Below are 17937 nucleotides of genomic sequence, written 5' to 3'. Positions count from 1 at the left end.
GCATCTGGGAGCTCTTAATAGGGATGTCTGAGCCAGGAAATAAATAAATAAATAAACGAACAAACAAAAAAAAAAAAAACCCACGTACACCTTATAATCGTTTGGAGCAGCTGGAGGGGGTTTGGCCGGCCGGAGGGGGCCGGCGGCTCGGCCGTGGCCTCTGGCGGAGCCGCGTCTCGCCCTCCCCCGGCGCCGGGAGCAGCCGCGGCTCGTGCCCCCGCCCCGCGCCGCCTCCGCGCGCCGGCAGCCGCGGGCCATGGAGAGGGGGCTCGCGCTCCTGCTGGCCGCCTGCCTCGCCCTCAGGGCGGCCGGGCGCCTCGGCGACAGGTAGGGGCTCCCCCGGCACCGGGACGGGGCTTCCTCGGGATGGGGAGTACTGGGGAGATTTTCTCGTACTGGGAACCCAGGGCTTCCCCGGGCTGGGGAGAAGCCGGTGCTTCCCCGGGCTGGGGAGAATCAGTGCTTCCTTGGGCTGGGGAGTCAATATCTTCTCGTAATGGGAACCCAGGGCTTCCTCAGGCTGGGAAATCAGTGCTTTCTCATACTGGGAACCCAGTGCTTCCTCGGGGCTGCGAAATCAATGCTTCCTTGGGCTGGGAGGTCAGTGCTTTCTTGTACTGGGAACCAGTGCTTCCCCGGGCTGGGGAGAATCAATATTTTCTCGTAATGGGAACCCAGTGCTTCCCCGGGCTTGGAAGAAGCAACGCTTCCTCGGGCTGGGGAGAAGACAGTGCTTCCTCGGGCTGGAAAATCAGTGCTTCCTCGGGCTGGGGAGTCAATATTTTCTCGTAATGGGAAGTCAGCGCTTCCTCGGGCTGGGGAGTCAGTGCTTCAGGCCGGCCAGAGCCCCCGCAGGGAAGTCAGAGCGAGCCCCAGCCCTCCCGGGGTGGGCAGGGGGGTCCGAGCCCCCACGAGAAGCAGGAGCCTCGCCGAGCCCCGGTGCTCTTGCCCCCAAGGTGAGCTGGGGTGCGAGGAGCCCTCGCTCGGGCCGAGTCCTGCGAGAACCAAACCCAAAGCGCCTTGCGCGCCGTAAAAATAAAATGGGTTTATTGACGCCTTGAGGCCCTCGAGACAGAGTAGGGTGAGGGCTGGGGCTCAAGTTCCAACAAGAAGCACAGCTCGGGAAGCGCTGCCTCGCGGGTTGCTCTGGGATGCGCCAGGTGGAGCGAGTGGCTGGAAGAGAAGTTGGGAAGGCTTCATGGATGCTGCAAGTTCTGCTTGACAGCCACCGTGATCCCCTCGCCGACGGTTTCTTCTCAGGGCTTGTTGAAATGTGGAGTTCACGTTGTTTCAGCTTGTCATTAAAAACGTGAACAGGTTATGTCAATGGTTTGTAACTGCTTGAGGCTGTGATACCTTTTCCTTGGAACGGCTCTCCTTTTCTGTTTGATTTCTGTTTCACAGTTCAGGAAGCTTTTCATTGCTTTTTTTTTTTCTTTGATGTTTCAGTGAGAATATTTGGCCATAGGTTGTGAAATAAATTGATGCTGAAACTTTATGGTGGTGGTTTATTCTGTGTTATGATTTAGACTAGACATAAGGAAGAACTTTTTCACGATGAGGGTGGTGAGGCACTGGCACAGGTTGCCCAGGGAAGCTGTGGCTGCCCCATCCCTGGAGGTGTTCAAGGCCAGGCTGGATGGAGTCTTGAGCAGCCTGGGCTGGTGGGAGGTGTCCCTGCCCATGGCAGGAGGGTTGGAACTGGATGTCTGTTTCGAACCTCTGCAGCTGAATAATACCAGCCTGGGAGTGGCAGCAGTGAGCATATTGCAAAGCATGTGTCAGTTTTTAAGGCTTTACAAAGTTATCCTTATTATCTTTTCCCCTCTTTTGCCTATAGTAATTTATGTTTTCTGAACTAAACACAGTAATAATGATAGAAATAGCACAGACTCAGCTTAGAGCAGTTACTGTTTGTTTTTTTTTTAAAAAAAAAGGATAAATATCTCTATGCAGGATCGGTTTTTGCTGGTCTTTGTCTTTTGTTTTTCTTAATCTAGTATGATTTTAGCTACTTTAAAAACGTTTCACCAGAGTTTTTTGAACTGTGTTATTCAGGTGGCCCAGACAAATAGTATCCTCCCCAGGACTCTGTCGGTTTGGAAGTAGAATTGACTGCTGCTGGGGCTGGGCCCGATTGTCCTGGGGACAATGCCAACGTGAGTATCATTGCTGCTGGGGCTTCTAGTCACTTGTAGAAAAGGCTTGTCCACACCTACTCACACGTCTTTCCCATGTTTACACACATTCTTGTAATGCAGGGCTTAGGCTTTTGCACGTGTGAGTCTGATTTACTTAGAAGGATGTTGTCAGGTTAAAATTCTGTGTATTATTAACAATACTAAAAATGGTTGCAATCAAGTAAGGTAAAATTTAGTTAGGGCAATGAGAATTTGGGAATTTGTTTGATTTCCACTTTGTTTCATGTTCTGGTCTAATTGCCTAATGTAGCACTGCACTGTGTCATGCTACAAGCATTGCAGGCTCAGAATACGTGCGTCTGCGATGGAAACCCAAATTATTGACATTTTGCTTAGGAAGTCGATGGAATATTCCAGTTGGTATTAAATTAAAACATTCTTCCTGTAACCTCAAACTAAGGGGATAAATACACCTGACAGCATCCTTTTACTGGGTCACACGTGAAGAGAACCATCTCTGAGATTCTCACATCTATCTGGAGTCTTTGATATAACTGCAGGATAACCTAGCAGATAAGTCTTCACCATTAACTTAGTCTTCAAAAATTATTCTGTGGTGGCAGCTAGCACTGTGTAGAAGTTAAAAGTTTTAGGAGTGTCATGAAGACCTCAGATTGTTAAAATTACAGCCTTCGATACAGGGAACTCACTCTCATGTATTTAACAGTGATATCCCCTTAGTTTTTGCAGCAATGAACCAATAAACACTGGTTCTTGGGTTGTTTTTTTTTTACTTAGATGAAAATGTCTGTGTACTAGATAATTTTCTGCCAAGCCATTTTTAAAGTGAAACGAGTATTAAATACTGTAAGTAGCTTAGTCTGCAGGGCAGTGATTGTAGGTGGCAAATGTTAGGCAAAAGACAGAAACAGCATTGGCAATGCAACTGTAGACTCTCAGCAAAGGTTTTGTTCAAATCTGTAAACAGCAGACTGACTTCTTCCATCCCAAGTGTGTTGAAAGCCCACACTGTTTAATAGGTATATAAGATGGCTGGTAAAAAAAAACAACAAACAACTATGTAAAGTACTTCTGGAACATAACATCCCAGGTAGGATCTTTGATGCAGAGCTCTCAGGTCGATAGGCCACATCGTGAATCAGTTTGATTTTTTAGGGCTGTAGTTGGTAACAAGTAGTCCACCTCCCGTGAGATGAATGTTTGTAGAGAAGGAAGGACAACTTGAAGCAGGTTGATTGAAGCTACTCCAGAGGTGATAAAATCTCTGTCCACCTTAACCTGACACAGTTTTATTGAAAAATCACTGAGCATTTAAATGTTTGAGGCTGCAAAGGTTTAACTTGAAAATGTCAATAATTCTCATTGTTTACCAGAACCAACCAAACAATAACAAAATGAAAAAAACCCCAGACACTAAAAGGGTCTCACTGTGGCCCATTTCTTAGACAAGTTTTCTCCTGTGTTGTGACTCTAATTTGCTGCTCCTTTAGGCAGAAGTCTGTTATATTTGTCTTTTAAATTTTTACTATTACCACATCTGTTTTGGGGTTGTGTTTTTATGATATTGGGAGACAGAAATAGCACGAAGTGATTGTGTTATAAAGATTCATCAGTAAAAGCTCAAAACAACACAAAAATAATAATACGCATAAAGTGGGGTTTTTTTAGTCACTGAATTTAGTCAGAGAGGCAGTTTGTAGTGGCAGCTTTTTCAGATGGCACAAATGCTTTTTTTTTTTTTAAATGCTAAAGCTAGGTGAATTCTTGCCTTCTTCTACTGCATTTTAGTCCATCAGTCACAGATTTGTTCTTCATGCACACTTCTGAGAAGTGCTGGGATGGATTTTTATGTGGTCTCCAGTAGCTGGGACCAGATTTTCAAAAGAATACAGTTTTCACTTAGGTGTCTAAATGTATTTTTTCCTCCATTTTTTTTTCTTTTTCACACACTGTCTGCTGATGATTTTTTGAATTGCTGGTTCAGAAGAGTCTCAGACTTTTGGGTGAAGGACTTACAAAAAACTTAGCAGCTCCTTCGAGGGAGCCAAACTCTTAGCAAAACAAAGCAAGAAAGTCTGCCCCGTTTGTGGGTGTTGAAAATTCCAGTCATATCACAGAGTGGGAGATTACACTAAATGAAAGTGAATCTTTCTAGTGCTTGCAGCCAAATAGAGAATCTTTAGTCAGCTCTTCACCTTGGGAATGTGGCATTCAGTATGAAGGATTAACCTGGCACTGAAGGCAGCATTCCTAGCCTCGAAGGAGAACCTGGGTACTTTATTGTACAAAGGGATATCACTGAAAAATTTCCAAAAAGCCAAGTACACAATTATTTCTCTTGCCTTATCTATAGAGAAAGGCTAATTTCTTAGCCCTGTTGCTGAAATGAGTGGCATAAATAACATGTCAGACTTTCTCTACTAGATACAAGTTTCCTTTGCCATTTCTAGAATAAATTGTATTTGCACAATGAGAACAAGGATAGAGTCAGGCTTGAAAATTAGTAATGGGATTCACTTTACAATTAGTCCAAACCAGAAGGAGTAATGTCCAGGCAGTCATTCTGAGCTCTTTATACTGAGCTTGAACTGCTTTTCTCAAATGAGTTTGAGCTATCCTTGGTATGCCTGTGAGTGCTACAGCACCTTTGGACTCTCACCGGCTTACTCATGCATAGTTTACGATGTAGACACTAATGACCTTCTGAATTTATCTTTCTGACAACAAATGTAAGGTGAGAGCCGTGCTGGAGTCAGAATGTAGGAAGAATGTAGGCTCTGATACATGACAGGGTTGTCCTAGTTTATGGAGACTTTTGAACCATGGACAAGTGATCGCTAATGTACCTGTTTTCTGCTGCCCAGCTGAGCTGCTCCACCAAACATGCATGGGCCTGCCTTCTGCCCACAGCTATTGAGGGGGAAAAAAAAGTGTTTAAATCAACTGTGTTATTTAAAGTAATGATTTAATTGTGACAGATGCTTAAGCCTGTATGTATCCGCTCTAGGGGCTGGATTGTGGCATTGCTGACAAGCAGTAGCTCATTAAGCCTTGGTAACTGAGTGCCCCTGATGTTCTATCCATAATTCATCCATACAGTTGCAGATGGAAACTGAACTGTGTTAGCTACACTTGCTTTTGTGAAGAGTAGAGTAATTCCTTTTGTGTCCCTTTGACTGACAAAGGAGTGCACATGGAGCATAATCGTGCTTACTGCTGCTTAGTAACACAAGTCAGCATAATTCAGCTGTCTTTTTCACTCTTATAAACATGTAGGAAGAAAATGAAATCAGGCCCTTCCTTTAATTTACACTCTTTAAAATATCCTGTCTTCTGTTAATAAATTTGCACTAATCAAGACTTGTGAATGTGAGGAAGTGCACATAGGTCTGATTTGTTGGTAAACATGGTTCCAAAGGCTGCCAACGTCAGCTGTAATATCTCAGCTTGTAGAAGTATTCTCTCTTCAGTGACATGAAATTGCCTTCCCAAATTCCTTTCCAATTCCAGCAAATTCACTTAGAAGATGTCCCTCCAACTGAAATAATCAAGAACTTTGAAATGAGTAGGAATTTTATTTCTTGCAAGTTGTGAACACCACTGTGAGATCCATGTTTAGACAACTGGATCCATTTTGAGATCGATACATGCATAGCCATATTTTCAAAGGGGCTGAACAAATGTAACTCACGTAAATTCTTTGGCATTTCTTGGTCCTTGTAAACTGAAAATCCAACAACAGTTGCTTAGTGGCCTTATCTAGATATAGAACTGTGGATATATTCCATCCCTAATGTAACTAGGTAGCTTTTCAGAACTTTTGATCTGGTACGTAAACCAGATTTATTGGTTAAACCTGGTGTGTAGAAAGGCTAATTAGGAAACAGCAGCAGCAATGTTGTTTGAGCAACAGCTCTTAGTTCATGAGAAGTAACATTATCAGCTGATTATTTTCACTGACCGACTTACAGCATCAGAACTTTAAAGACAGACATAAAATATCCCAGTTGAAATTAGTCCAAAAATCCCATGTTGTTGCCCAACCTGTGGGATTTACTTGCACCTTAATAAGTAGAAGTAGGAGTAATAGCTGTGAGTGGGAGTAACCACACAAAAGCCTACTTCTGTGAAAGATGGTATGTTGATAAAGTACCTGATGAGATGTGTGTAAAAACGAGGCTATCTTGCATTTGATAAGTTATTGTCATGCACACAGGAAAACATTAAACCAGAGCAAAAGTGAGGGTAGAAAGAGAAATCTTTCAGATTTCTTCTTTCTGAGTAAGGGGTTTTGACTTCCTGTGAGAGAATATGTTTGGTAAGAGCAGATATCAACAGTACATAACACCTTTTGCATTGTAAGGCAGTTGCATCTGTGATACTGAGTGTGTTGTCCTAATCCAGAACCCATATAATCGGTTCTAAAGCTTACAGGGAAAATCAAGTCAGGGCATGTATCATTGCACATACACTTTTCTGTGTGCCAGAGGAAAAAAAGTGCCTTAAGAAGCTGATTTAACTTTTTTTTTTTCAATCTGTTATTCAGCATTAATTTTCATGGTTTGAAATATCTGGTGGAAGAGAATTTCCAACAGTGGTAGAGCTAGAGCTCAGCCTTTTGAGCTGGATGAGAAATATCAACCGCAGAACAGAAAAAAAGTCATGTCCATTCTTGTATTCTAGCTACTGTAGTCTATGAGACCTACTGAAGCTTGTCATCTCATCCTCCTGATAAGATGTCTGTGACAGTGTTCTGCAGAATGGCTGTCTTCCTGAATGTTTTCAAGGAAAGGATAGCCTGGGCTTTGTTGTCCAAGTGTCCCTGCTAGGTCAGAGGTAAGCCAAGCAGCAGGAAAGTCCTCAGAACCTCTACTGACTGACCCTCACTGATAATCCAGTGTAAAAAAAGCAAACTGTGAATACAGATTCATGTACTGAGTCCTGGAACATAGCCTTTCAGAAAACTAAAATATAGAATGAGATGCGCACATATCATGCAGAGTCTTATGTGAGAAGTATGGTGCTTTTTATTCTTCACTATGAAAATGGAAGTTCTTAATTTCTGTTTCCAATAGGCCATGCTGGGGGTTATTTGAAAAATAGTTCTTTGTCATCAATAGTTTTTGCCACCAATCCATCTTTGTTCCCTGATAGTTATTTTTAGAACTAATGGTCTACCTGCCTTGCTTTTAGCTGGCTTACAAATATATCTGTAGTTCTCTCAAGAAATATAAAAATGGTTTCCACATGCATGTGTCTTTCATGAACAAAGTACATCTGCTTTGTACTTGGCTGCCTGTCTGTTTGTATCTGATATGTATGCTAATTGTACGTAGTCAAAATATACTAAAGAAGCAGGCTGCCTTTTGCTTCAAAATTTCAGCTCCAGTTCAACAGCCACAAACTGTAGAAGGAGATACCACTGTAACATAGATTTAAAAGGTTAAGCAAGACTTTTTTTTTTTAAAGAAAAGCAGCATAAAACAGCTTAAATTCTCATTCTGGATTGCAGTTTGGACAACTCCTTTGCTAGAGGTGATGGCAAAAAACGGTTCCTTTTGCTGTGTTTGCATAAATACAAAATAGAAAATTGGATAGCAGCTTTTATAAACAGATGCAGATCTACTGTCGGATTCTCTGATGCATGAGTCTGCATGACTGTTGGAGTCAGCAGAGGGTACTATGAAATTCTGTCTGGTGGACAGAAAGCTTGACAAAAAGAAGATCCTTAACAGGAATAAAATCCCACTGAACTCAGATTTTACAGGTAGTGGTGTTATTTGATTACTTCATTCACTTGAATGCTGAATTCTTTTTAAACAACAACAAGTTCTATAAAGTCTCTTTTGAGAACGGGTTGTGAAGATGAGTATGTTATTTCGGAGCATCCGTCTGTTGTGACTCCATCTCTTTATCCCCTTGTGCTGAGGTCTGAGCATTCTACCTAAACAGCAAAACCAGAATAGGTCAGCAAAGTAGTTTCCCACCACCTTACATTAAAACCATGACAATTGGCTTCAAAGCTTAGGGACAGAGCAGTCAAGAAGTTATACACTACAACAAGCCATTAGTAAAAGTGCAAGTCAAGCCATCAGTTCACACCTCCTCTTAGCACTGGATCGTTAAAAATGTTAATTGAAGGGTGTCAAGTTAGCGTTTTGATTTATTCAAACCTAGTACAAAGTGTACTATTTCAGGAGCTTCTTGAGAGGACCTGCAAGGGAGAGAGGGGAGCTTGTGCAAGCTGATATAGCAGGTGCAGGCATAACAAAATGCTTTGCTGGGAACTGTGCATGCTGCTGCCTTCTTAAAACAGTTGTGAAGAAACTTAGAGTGTCCGTGCTGCTGCTTCTGTCCTAATGTGCTTAAAGACTGTATCTGTCCTGTGTGATCCATTTACAGAGATGCAGGTTGGTGGGAGGGGGAGGAAGAGGTGGCTGTGCTCTCATTGATGATGAGGAGGAGATTTTGTATGACCAACGATAATGTTGGTGGGAGTTCACCTGCATAAATCGTCTCATACATCAATGGGAGGAGAGGCCATGAGCTGCTTAAGACTTCTGTTTCTTGCACATAATGATGCTTTCAGTGGAAATGGCAATTCTGTATGATCCAAGATGCACAAAAATAAAACTGTGGTTTCATCAATAACAAACCATGAAAGACTGGTTTCCAGGAGGCTGACCTGCTAGGAAAAACCTCCTCTTTTGTTACAGAATTTGTGATTGCAAGAATACGGTCTATATTTATTCATTGTGTTTGCAATGTTCAATTAATGTTGATACACACCATGACTGCTCATTATAAAATGACTGATATTTTTGTGCATCTCTGGTACTTTTCAAAGAAAAGATGTTTTATACAGAATTGCAATACTGCTTTAACACTGCTGTGCAAGAAAAAATGAGGTTTTGCTATTTTTATTCACTTAAGATTTGTTTTAGTTTAGAAGCTTTATGATTTTGAAGCAGTTATGACTTGAAAGATACAGTATCCTTTTCCACTTCCCTGCTGCATCCATCCTGCACTTCATGCCTTGAATACCAGTTTTGCAGTCCAGTTTTTCCCAAGCAAATCTCAACGGTAGCATGATCTGACCATTTACAGCTGTAGTGTATTCATATTTGGAACTTCTCTCAAACTCATCAACAACGTGGGGAGCCTCCCTCCACTGTAACAAATGTTAAGGGATTTTCTGGTTTAATTTAAACTAATACAAGTTACAATCAGAGCAAACCCTTAAGTGTTGGTCACATACTGCTTAAAATACAAAGACCTGTTGTTGCTTAAGTCCCAGTCTTTTATAATATGGCTGTGAAGCTTACAGGCTATGCAGCTAACTTTATTTTATTGGCAAATAAATTGATTTAAAATAAGGCTGAAACATAAATCTGTGTTTCCATCTTATTTAACTTTTGTAGAGTATCTAGTTTCATGTGGTAATAAGAGCTAAAAAGGTCTCTAAGCATTAGTTATAATTTAGATGACATTCAAAATTTAAACATTATAAAAACGATCAGTAAATTTATGTGCCAGCATGTTTATTCGTTGCAGATGTTCAGATGCTTATAAATGGGTGTAATTTTAATCACTCTCAAACTAGCATCCAGATGCTAACCGTTTGTGTTTGCTCTGTGGAGACAGAGAATTAAAAATATTTACCTGTATTTAACGGAAAGGATACCGTCTCTTTAAGAAAAGCATTTATAGTCTGTTGATGGAAACGTTGAACCTAAATCCTGAAACATGAGAATTTTTACAGCTATGCACTTTATGAAACATGACAGAATAGCTCCTTAGTTAATTGAATAAGAATAGCATTACTTCATTGCATTTAATTACTCTTCTGTTTCAGAATATGTTTCTTAAATTTCATAATGAAATACTGATGTAAGGTATTTCCATTTTTAAATGTGTACCAGAATTTTTTTTTATTTCAGAAAGGCTTTGAATGTTGAATGTATGTAAGTCTCCAGGAATGTAACAAGTTGATAAAAACCCCAGCCAAGTCCATCCTCCTTACAGAAAAAAAAACCCTGGAATTTCTTTTTTTGGTTGTTTTGCAGCTTTCTACGTCTTAAGGCAGAGAATAGCCAGCCTAAGGTGCCAGCCCAAAGGTTAGCTGAACATATTTCTTGAATTAACTTTGGCAAGGTTATGACTTGGACTTACAGCCTCTAAGTCATAAATTTACATGATAACTGTAATAAGTGACAAAATATAGATGTTATTTTATTTTTTCCTTTTTAAAACATTTAATTCGGGGAAGGTTCGGGTGGAAGGAAATTAATAAGGCTGTTCTATCCCAGTGAGCTATCAGATGAGGCACATATTTTCTTATTGCACTTCTCTCTTTTTCTTTATTTTACCCTTAAGCCCCAGACAGTTTGCCTTTTTTTTTTTTTTGGTCCTGCAAATTGCTTATACTCCCAGCATCATCTTTACAAGCTGTCAGACTTAGGAAGCCTAATTTGCTTTCACTGTATTGAATCATGTGCTGTGGGTGGTTAGTTTGGCGTAGCTGAAGCACTTACTGCCCCCCGTTGCCTGCTTTGCACTTCCACTACAGTTTGTCATTCCCACAACAGGGAGCTCTGCAGCAGCGTTCAACCTGGCCTGTTAGAGCAAAATGAAATCAACACTAGTTTACATTGGTACCCAGGGCTGTCTGCTGCTGCTAAGGAATTTGTGTGTCTTGTTTACTTACTCCTGTGGTGGAAGTACTGGGCTTGAGAAAGGAGAGCAAAGCAATCAACTGTTCATCTGTCCGTGAAAGTTAGCTTGAAGTTACTCTCCCTAAGCCAGTGGGTGTTACGTTCTGAAAAACTGAAATAGCGATAGGGATCAGTTTGGTTTCTGTCACCGCACATAGAGACACTCATGCCAGCCTGCTTCTACCTGCTGGAATTCAGTACACACAGAGAAGGATTCAGGTAACAGACATTTGAAATGCCAGAGCACTGTTCTTTAAGAAATTATCATAGGCCACTTGAAATGCAAACATGAATAGATTGACAAAGCATGAAGTATCTCTTGCTTTTCTAATTTTGTGTTCTGGTTAGATCAAATTTTCACTGATTTTTAAAAAAGATTATTTGAGTGTACAGGCATTAGATTGACTTTTACTGACGTCTTTAAATCCTATTGATTTCAGTGTTACCCATGCTTAAGTCATGCATGCTTTTAAATGTGGTTCTGAATAGCAAGGCATTCATGAACCAGGGTCTGGGTTTGTCTATGCAGTTTAGAAACATGTTTGGCAGCAGTCACAGCCAAGTGAAGAATTCACTGCAATGAATAAACTCACACTCGTTGCAGTTTGTCATGTTAATGTTCTGTTACAATAATCATATGTGCAAACTGAGTAACTGATTTACCCAGGCAAATGTAGTAGTTGTGCATGAAAAATTAGGACCTGCCTACTTAATGGGTCTGTATATTCTAGATGGAAGCTTAAGCATGCATTTTGACAGCATTTGTTACCATGAATGTTATAAATAAGTGCAAGTAATTTGTAAAAAAATATCCGTCATTAGATACTACCGTTTTATCTGATGATGTTATCAGTCTCTAGTTACGGAAGTCGGTCAAGGAGACTTATTATCTTTCAAAAAATAGAATAAGGAATATTTTGTGTATGAAATTATCTGAAAATTAATACCCAGTTGCCCTAGTAAAGCTTAATAAGCTCTGCAGAGATATATGTTGTGACTGCTAGTACACTTATTTGGGAAGGAAAGTTATTTTTCCAAAAGCAATTTTGTAATGTGAATTATGGGTGTAACATGTGTTTACCACCTACTGGTAGCTGTGTGGTGGGTTAGGCTTTATGCATTCTGCTGCATTTGTGTGTAGTTGAACAAAAGAAAAATATTTAACTCTGAAAGAGTTGCAGTGATCCATTTTACAAATTAGCTCATACCTTCAGGATCCTAGATCCAAATTACTGCGTATAAGGCAGATTTATTTTCCTGAGCGTGCACTTAAGCAATTGCATAATTTGCAAAGAATTGCAAAAAAAGTGTATAGAAAGAGGCAAATGTGAGCTGAAGCTGGCTCTGAGGAAGAGAAGCACAGAACTTGAGGTTGTGGTCTTTTAGTGCCACAGGAAAAAGGGAGCCACTTTCAGGTGAAGGAGGAAGCATAGCAGAAAGCTTGTTTTACCAGTGTGCAAGTCTTGTTATGAAGTTGGCACTGGGGGAATGCAAGTAGCGATCTTAAGTTTGGAAGTCTGTTCTACATTCAGCAGTATAAGGGTTTGTGAAACTGAGTAGTATGTAATCATTTCTGGCCTGATATACAAATTTCTTTGTGTTTAGGCAAACTGAATTTTAAGGAGCTGGGATTTAAAGGCAAAATAAAGAAGGGGCTATATATTACTTGGGAAGAGAGGGCAGAAGCAGGCAGATGGCCCCCCTGGTTTATTTCAGATGCAGGTATGCTTATGCATATTTTTAGGCTTCAGAGAAGTGAAAATAGAAGTTCAAGGACAGGTTGGACATCTGCAGTCTGGCATTTTGAGGCAGATTTGAATGGAGAGATGCAGAAAGAGCAAATAAAAATTTTGAGGGCAACTTCCGTCAATGAAACCCTCTTGTGGGCATCACACAAGAAAGATGCAAGGAATAAGAAGTAACTTAAGTAACAGAAATTAAGATGCAAAGCAGAGCAAAAGAATTTAAGAAATATACATAGAATGATACTCAAGGCTGTTTTGATAAAAGTTGTAGCTAGGAATGCTGGAAAACAAAAGAAGAGTTAAATTCATAGAGAAAGTGAAGGGATTTCCATTGTTGGCCATGAGTGAGGAGGAGGAGTTAGGAAGGTAGGAACCAGACAGTGCAACCATGTGGCTAGAACTCCCACTAAATGGTGTTTGGTAGTCAAGAAATAAATCATTAACATTCACATTCGAGATAGGAAGGAATACAGGGAATAGCATGTACTAGTCACTCATGCCCTCAAAAGGTGGGCAGCTTAGTGCAGAGTAACTCAAAAAAAATGAGGGGGACTTCGAAAACATTTCTGATAGAACCGTGTGCACTGAGAAAGTACAGATGAAATTTAAAACCCCCAGCATTATAGACCCATAATGACTGGTTTAAATGTGTTTTTCATTTATTGTATTTATGCAACAATTAAAAAATAATTATCCAGAATGATTGAGTCATGCTCAGACACCACCAGCAGCTCCCTGTGGCTGGGAAGATTGGCTTCTGGCTGTTACACATGCATAACATGTGGTGCTAACAGCATGTACATTTCACCAGAAATTCCTTCTTCCTCTCTTCCACACTTGAAAAAATACCCCAACCCCTAAACCCAAAACACTCATTCATGTTTCAATACCTTGTGTTATTTTTAGAGGAAATTTAATTTGTCCTGAAGTTTAAATGTGACTTAAAATGCGGTATGTATCATCTTGTTTTGGAGGAAAAAGTAGTTCTTACCAACCTATAAAATAGGTAGTCTGGTAGATTTATGGCCAAATAAAAGTCTTAAGAATACCTCCTTGACTCCATTGAAGTCAGTGGGAACTCAGTCAGAGCAGGTCTTTACGTCTGGCCCCAAACCAGAATTTAAAATGATCAAACTGAAATGAATAATCGTGAGATCAGAGTTTATTTGCTAATATCTCTTGAATGAATTGGGAAACAATTTAGTTGTAGTTTATACTACGGCCTAGATAAAAAGCAGCAGTTGACTAAAAGATGAAAATAACTGTGCTTAGTAGTACCTTCTACCTCAGTCCATGTTGCTACCTGATGGGAGTGTCAGTTTAAATGCTTTCAGAGAGGAAACCTCAGAGAAATGGTAGTCTTTGTTGATATTGATTCAACAATAAATAAGCGTCTTAGTTTTAGTGGCACTTGTCTATACAAGTGTACTTCTAACTTTTGTTTATAACAATTAGTATCATAAAGAGTGGACAGTTGTTGCTTCTTTTTGGCAACCTTTTCAGACTTTATTGCCCTAGGTGTGTATGAGAGTGACTTTCTCAGCCTGGTGTAACTCTCCACCGTCTTCATTTCCTTCTTGCCTAGCAGGGAAGTGAGCGTTACATAGCAGGCTAAAGTCTATGGATGTGGCTTATTTCCTTCATTGTGAATGAGAGTTGATCGGAGGGAAATGGTGTCCTGTTGATTGTTGTGGTTGATCGTGGGGGAAGTTTTTAGTTGTCAAGATACAGATAATATTAGTTGGGAGACTTTTTTTCCCACTACTTATGAGTCTAATGGTGCTAAAAAAAATGGATAAACTCCATGTATTCATGTGTGAGCAGAATATCTGGAATTTTTAAGTAAAGTGGAAAATTCAAAGAAGAAACCTAGTCACATCAGAATGCTCACCTCTGGCAGAGGTCAGTGAGAAGGTTCACAGAATGTACTCCTACAACAGGATTTCTTTGACTACAGTGCTTTCCAGCAAACACAGGTTTCCAATACCTGTTTAATGTGCTTTAAAAGCATTTTATGATGACTTTGACATTATGGATAGTGATTTGCTAATCATTAGGAAAGTTTCGTTGTGATAGTAGAGATTCTTGCACTGAAGGGCTGAAATCTCCTTTAACTGAGACTTTTAAAACCAGACAAGAGTGATGTCTATTATGTGATTTAAGTGTGTTTCTTAATTATATCTTGAGAGCAGGGGTAGACTAGATCAGGAGTTAAGCACCTGTATGTTATACAAGACATTAAATACCGCATAGTATGGAGCTAAGTTTGTTGAGATGTATTGGACTAGATGACCACTTAAAGTTTCCATAGATCCAATTGCTTGATTTCATAATGTGGTGTATATTACGTTTCGTATCTGTAAGCAGTTGTATTATTAGTTATTTTAAACAAATGTTAATACGTAATTTTTTTCTAGTATGTTAACTTACCTACTTGCTTAACAGAGAGAATGAAACAAAACATCTGATTCCTAATACAAACATATTTGATCTTCTGAATTAGAGGAACATCTTTATTTCTCAATGAAATTAAAATATCATTTATTCCAGTGATGGATTTTAGAAGGCTTTTTGACTTCAAGTATGACATTTTTTTTTCTCTATCTGAGTTTTCTGCAAATTTACAGTCTGTACAGTTGAGGGGGGGACCAAGACTTAACGTCTACTGAAGTTACCACAGGTTCAGCTACTGAACTGTAACATTTCACACCAAGCTATCTCATGGTATTTTTAAAAAAGTAATTATTGCCTAACAGTATCCCACTCCACAATATGGGTTTCAGTTGAAATTTCATGGAAACTTTCGAAAACTATTTATAGATATTTCTGTTTCTCTACTGTAGTTTAGATCACATCTTTTTCTTCAGTGACTTCAAAGTCATGAAGTTGGCCTTCAAGGTCTTTGTTTTGCTGCCACCACCAGCATTAGACTTGGGTCTGTGGTGTCAGAAAGATCAGAATCTCAGTGTCTAGATGAGCTCTTACACAAAGAAGTCTCTTTATGACCATAGTGATTTAAAAAAACTGTGATTGTTTCCAAGCACAATGTTCTGGAAGTTTTTCATAGTGTTATCAGTTGCTCTTCAGTCAAATCTGCCCATCACCCAAGGGGACACTTTTTGAAGACACCTTTTTGTAGTCTAAGCAGCACTTTTCCCTAAATCCCATTTCTTTGTTTCTTGACAATGTTTATTTGTGGGGAGGGGGAATTGTGTAGAAACATCATTAACTAGAAACATCCTTCTCTGTTTCCTTTTAAGATGTTCCTTAACTAAGTTTTAGGAAAGAGACTGCATCATCATGTTAGGAAGATCCATCAAGAGCAATGCTGTAGATTTAAAACAAATGTTTATGTTCTTGAGGGATGTCACTGGCCATATATATATATAATGTTTGAATGAAAGAATGTCCCAATAATAAAGGGCAAAGGCAGTCCTAAAACTGGAGCAAACTCCTTCTATGCTAACAGTTGCTTTTGTGGATGGAGTTGTGGGAGTTGCTGATTCTGGATGCGTTGAATCTTACTGAAAAGTTTTTAGAACACCAGAGATGTATTTGCATAGTTCTCTCACAACAAAAACAAATCTCTTGTTTCTGTTTCAATTTTGGTTAATTCAACCTTGTTGAACAGCTTGGCTAGAGTGCAAGCTACATTTTTCAGTGCTGACTGACAGTTAGATTTCGTCCCTAATACATCCATTTTTATGATATGTCCTGTTGTCAGATTAATTAATATTACAGCTGGATCTAGTTAGACACTTTGCAAATTCCAAATGATATTGCTAATTTAGAAAATCAACTTATAGCCAAGGTAAATAGTAAATACTGATTACAGGGTATCCAAGTTATGCCATCCTTTGTTTTCTGTCTAATTTGTGTCCATCTTCCTTAAGCAGTAAGCTCACCTGAATTTTACGTTTGCATTTTGTCATATAATGATAATATTTTAGAGCATAGTAAGTACTTTAGTTGTCCAGTAGGTTCAAAAAGTATGTTTAGTAGTAGACATCTGTAATAAAAAAGACTTGGAAATGTTTAAAATCATCAGCTGTAAAGTAGCTTTCAGTTATGCAGGATTCATTACACTCAATAAAATATTCTTGTTAGCTAGCCCTACGTCAGAGAAATAAATTTGTGGATTAGTTCTTCTATTTCTTCAAAAGCAATGCTTGTTTCACCATTGAAGTTTTGAAAGTTTCTTTCATGAACTTCATCTGTTTTATATTAGAGGCATACCAAAAAATGACTTCCTAACTGTTGTTTCTTGGAATTCTGTATTTATGCTTCACCTCAGTAGTTAGAAATTACCTGGCAAATTTGACTGTGGAAGCAGAAAAGATCATAACTTCGCATTTTGAGACTTTATCTGTATAGCAGGTTGGACAGTGAATGGTTGAAATATTCTGAGTAGAAGTGCCTTGGATATGTGCAGTGATAAAGCAGAATATTACAGTTACTGTTATTTTTACCCAGTCCTTTTTCCTGCAAAACAAAAATGAAGTAAAAGTAATTCCTGTGCCAGAATGCAGACAACTGAAATGGAGAGATTCAGGCAAAACATTTCTTAATAAAGAGTTTTGCCATATGGTCATAGAGGAATACAGTGAACAGTGATTTTGCCTTATGGCCAGAGAGGAACCAGTGATCTGTGCTGCTGCTGCCTGGCGGTGACTGAACTGTGGCATTGGTGTAGGCATTCCAGTACCTGGAGGGGGCAGACAAGAAAGCTGGGGAGGGGCTGTTTACAAAGGTTGTAGTGATAGGACGAGGGACAATGGGTATAAACTGGAGAGGGGCAGATTTAGACTAGACGTAAGGATGAATTTCTTCACCATGAGAGTGATGAGGCACTGGAACAGGTTGCCTAGAGAAGCTGTGGCTGCCCTTCCCAGGAGTTGTTCAAGGCCAAATTAGATGGGACCTTGGGCAGCCTCAGCTGGTGGGAGGTGTCCCTGCCCATGGCAGAGTGGTTGGAACTGCATGAACTTTAAGGTCCCTTCCAACCCAAACTATTCTATGATTTTCTGTGTAGCTGGGATGTATCGCAGGTTTACCACATTTAATGGCATGAGTCATAGTACATACATACACAGAGCAAGTGAAAGCGCAATGCCTGCTTGCTGATTAGGCATTACAAGTTTAATATCCCAGAAAGAGCAAGAGGTAGTGTTGTAAAAAAAATAGACTACTAGCGAGTGTGTCTGTTGGTGTTGTGATTTTTAGAAGTGCACCTGTTGTTTGAACAGTGGTATTTGAAGGGTATAGTGATGTTGCAGGGAGGGTACTGTTTGTTAGGTTATTGCCATTTATTTCAGA

General features: G+C 39.8%; 1 protein-coding gene across 1 annotated transcript in view; it reads left to right on the top strand.

Annotated features, from left to right (window-relative positions):
* The first annotated feature begins 256 nt into the window (after positions 1–256).
* Positions 257–17937, top strand: part of NPNT (nephronectin) — a 54366-nt gene continuing 36685 nt past the window's right edge. Inside the window, 3 exon segments of the mRNA XM_069855527.1 lie at positions 257–327; positions 2059–2159; positions 10229–10279. Coding sequence (XP_069711628.1) covers positions 257–327; positions 2059–2159; positions 10229–10279 — 223 coding nt within the window.

This window comes from Phaenicophaeus curvirostris, chromosome 4 (genome assembly GCF_032191515.1).
Source record: "Phaenicophaeus curvirostris isolate KB17595 chromosome 4, BPBGC_Pcur_1.0, whole genome shotgun sequence".
In the NCBI taxonomy this organism is placed as follows: Eukaryota; Metazoa; Chordata; class Aves; order Cuculiformes; family Cuculidae; genus Phaenicophaeus; species Phaenicophaeus curvirostris.
Note: the sequence above shows the minus strand (reverse complement) of the source record. Positions and strands in the feature narration are given on the sequence as shown.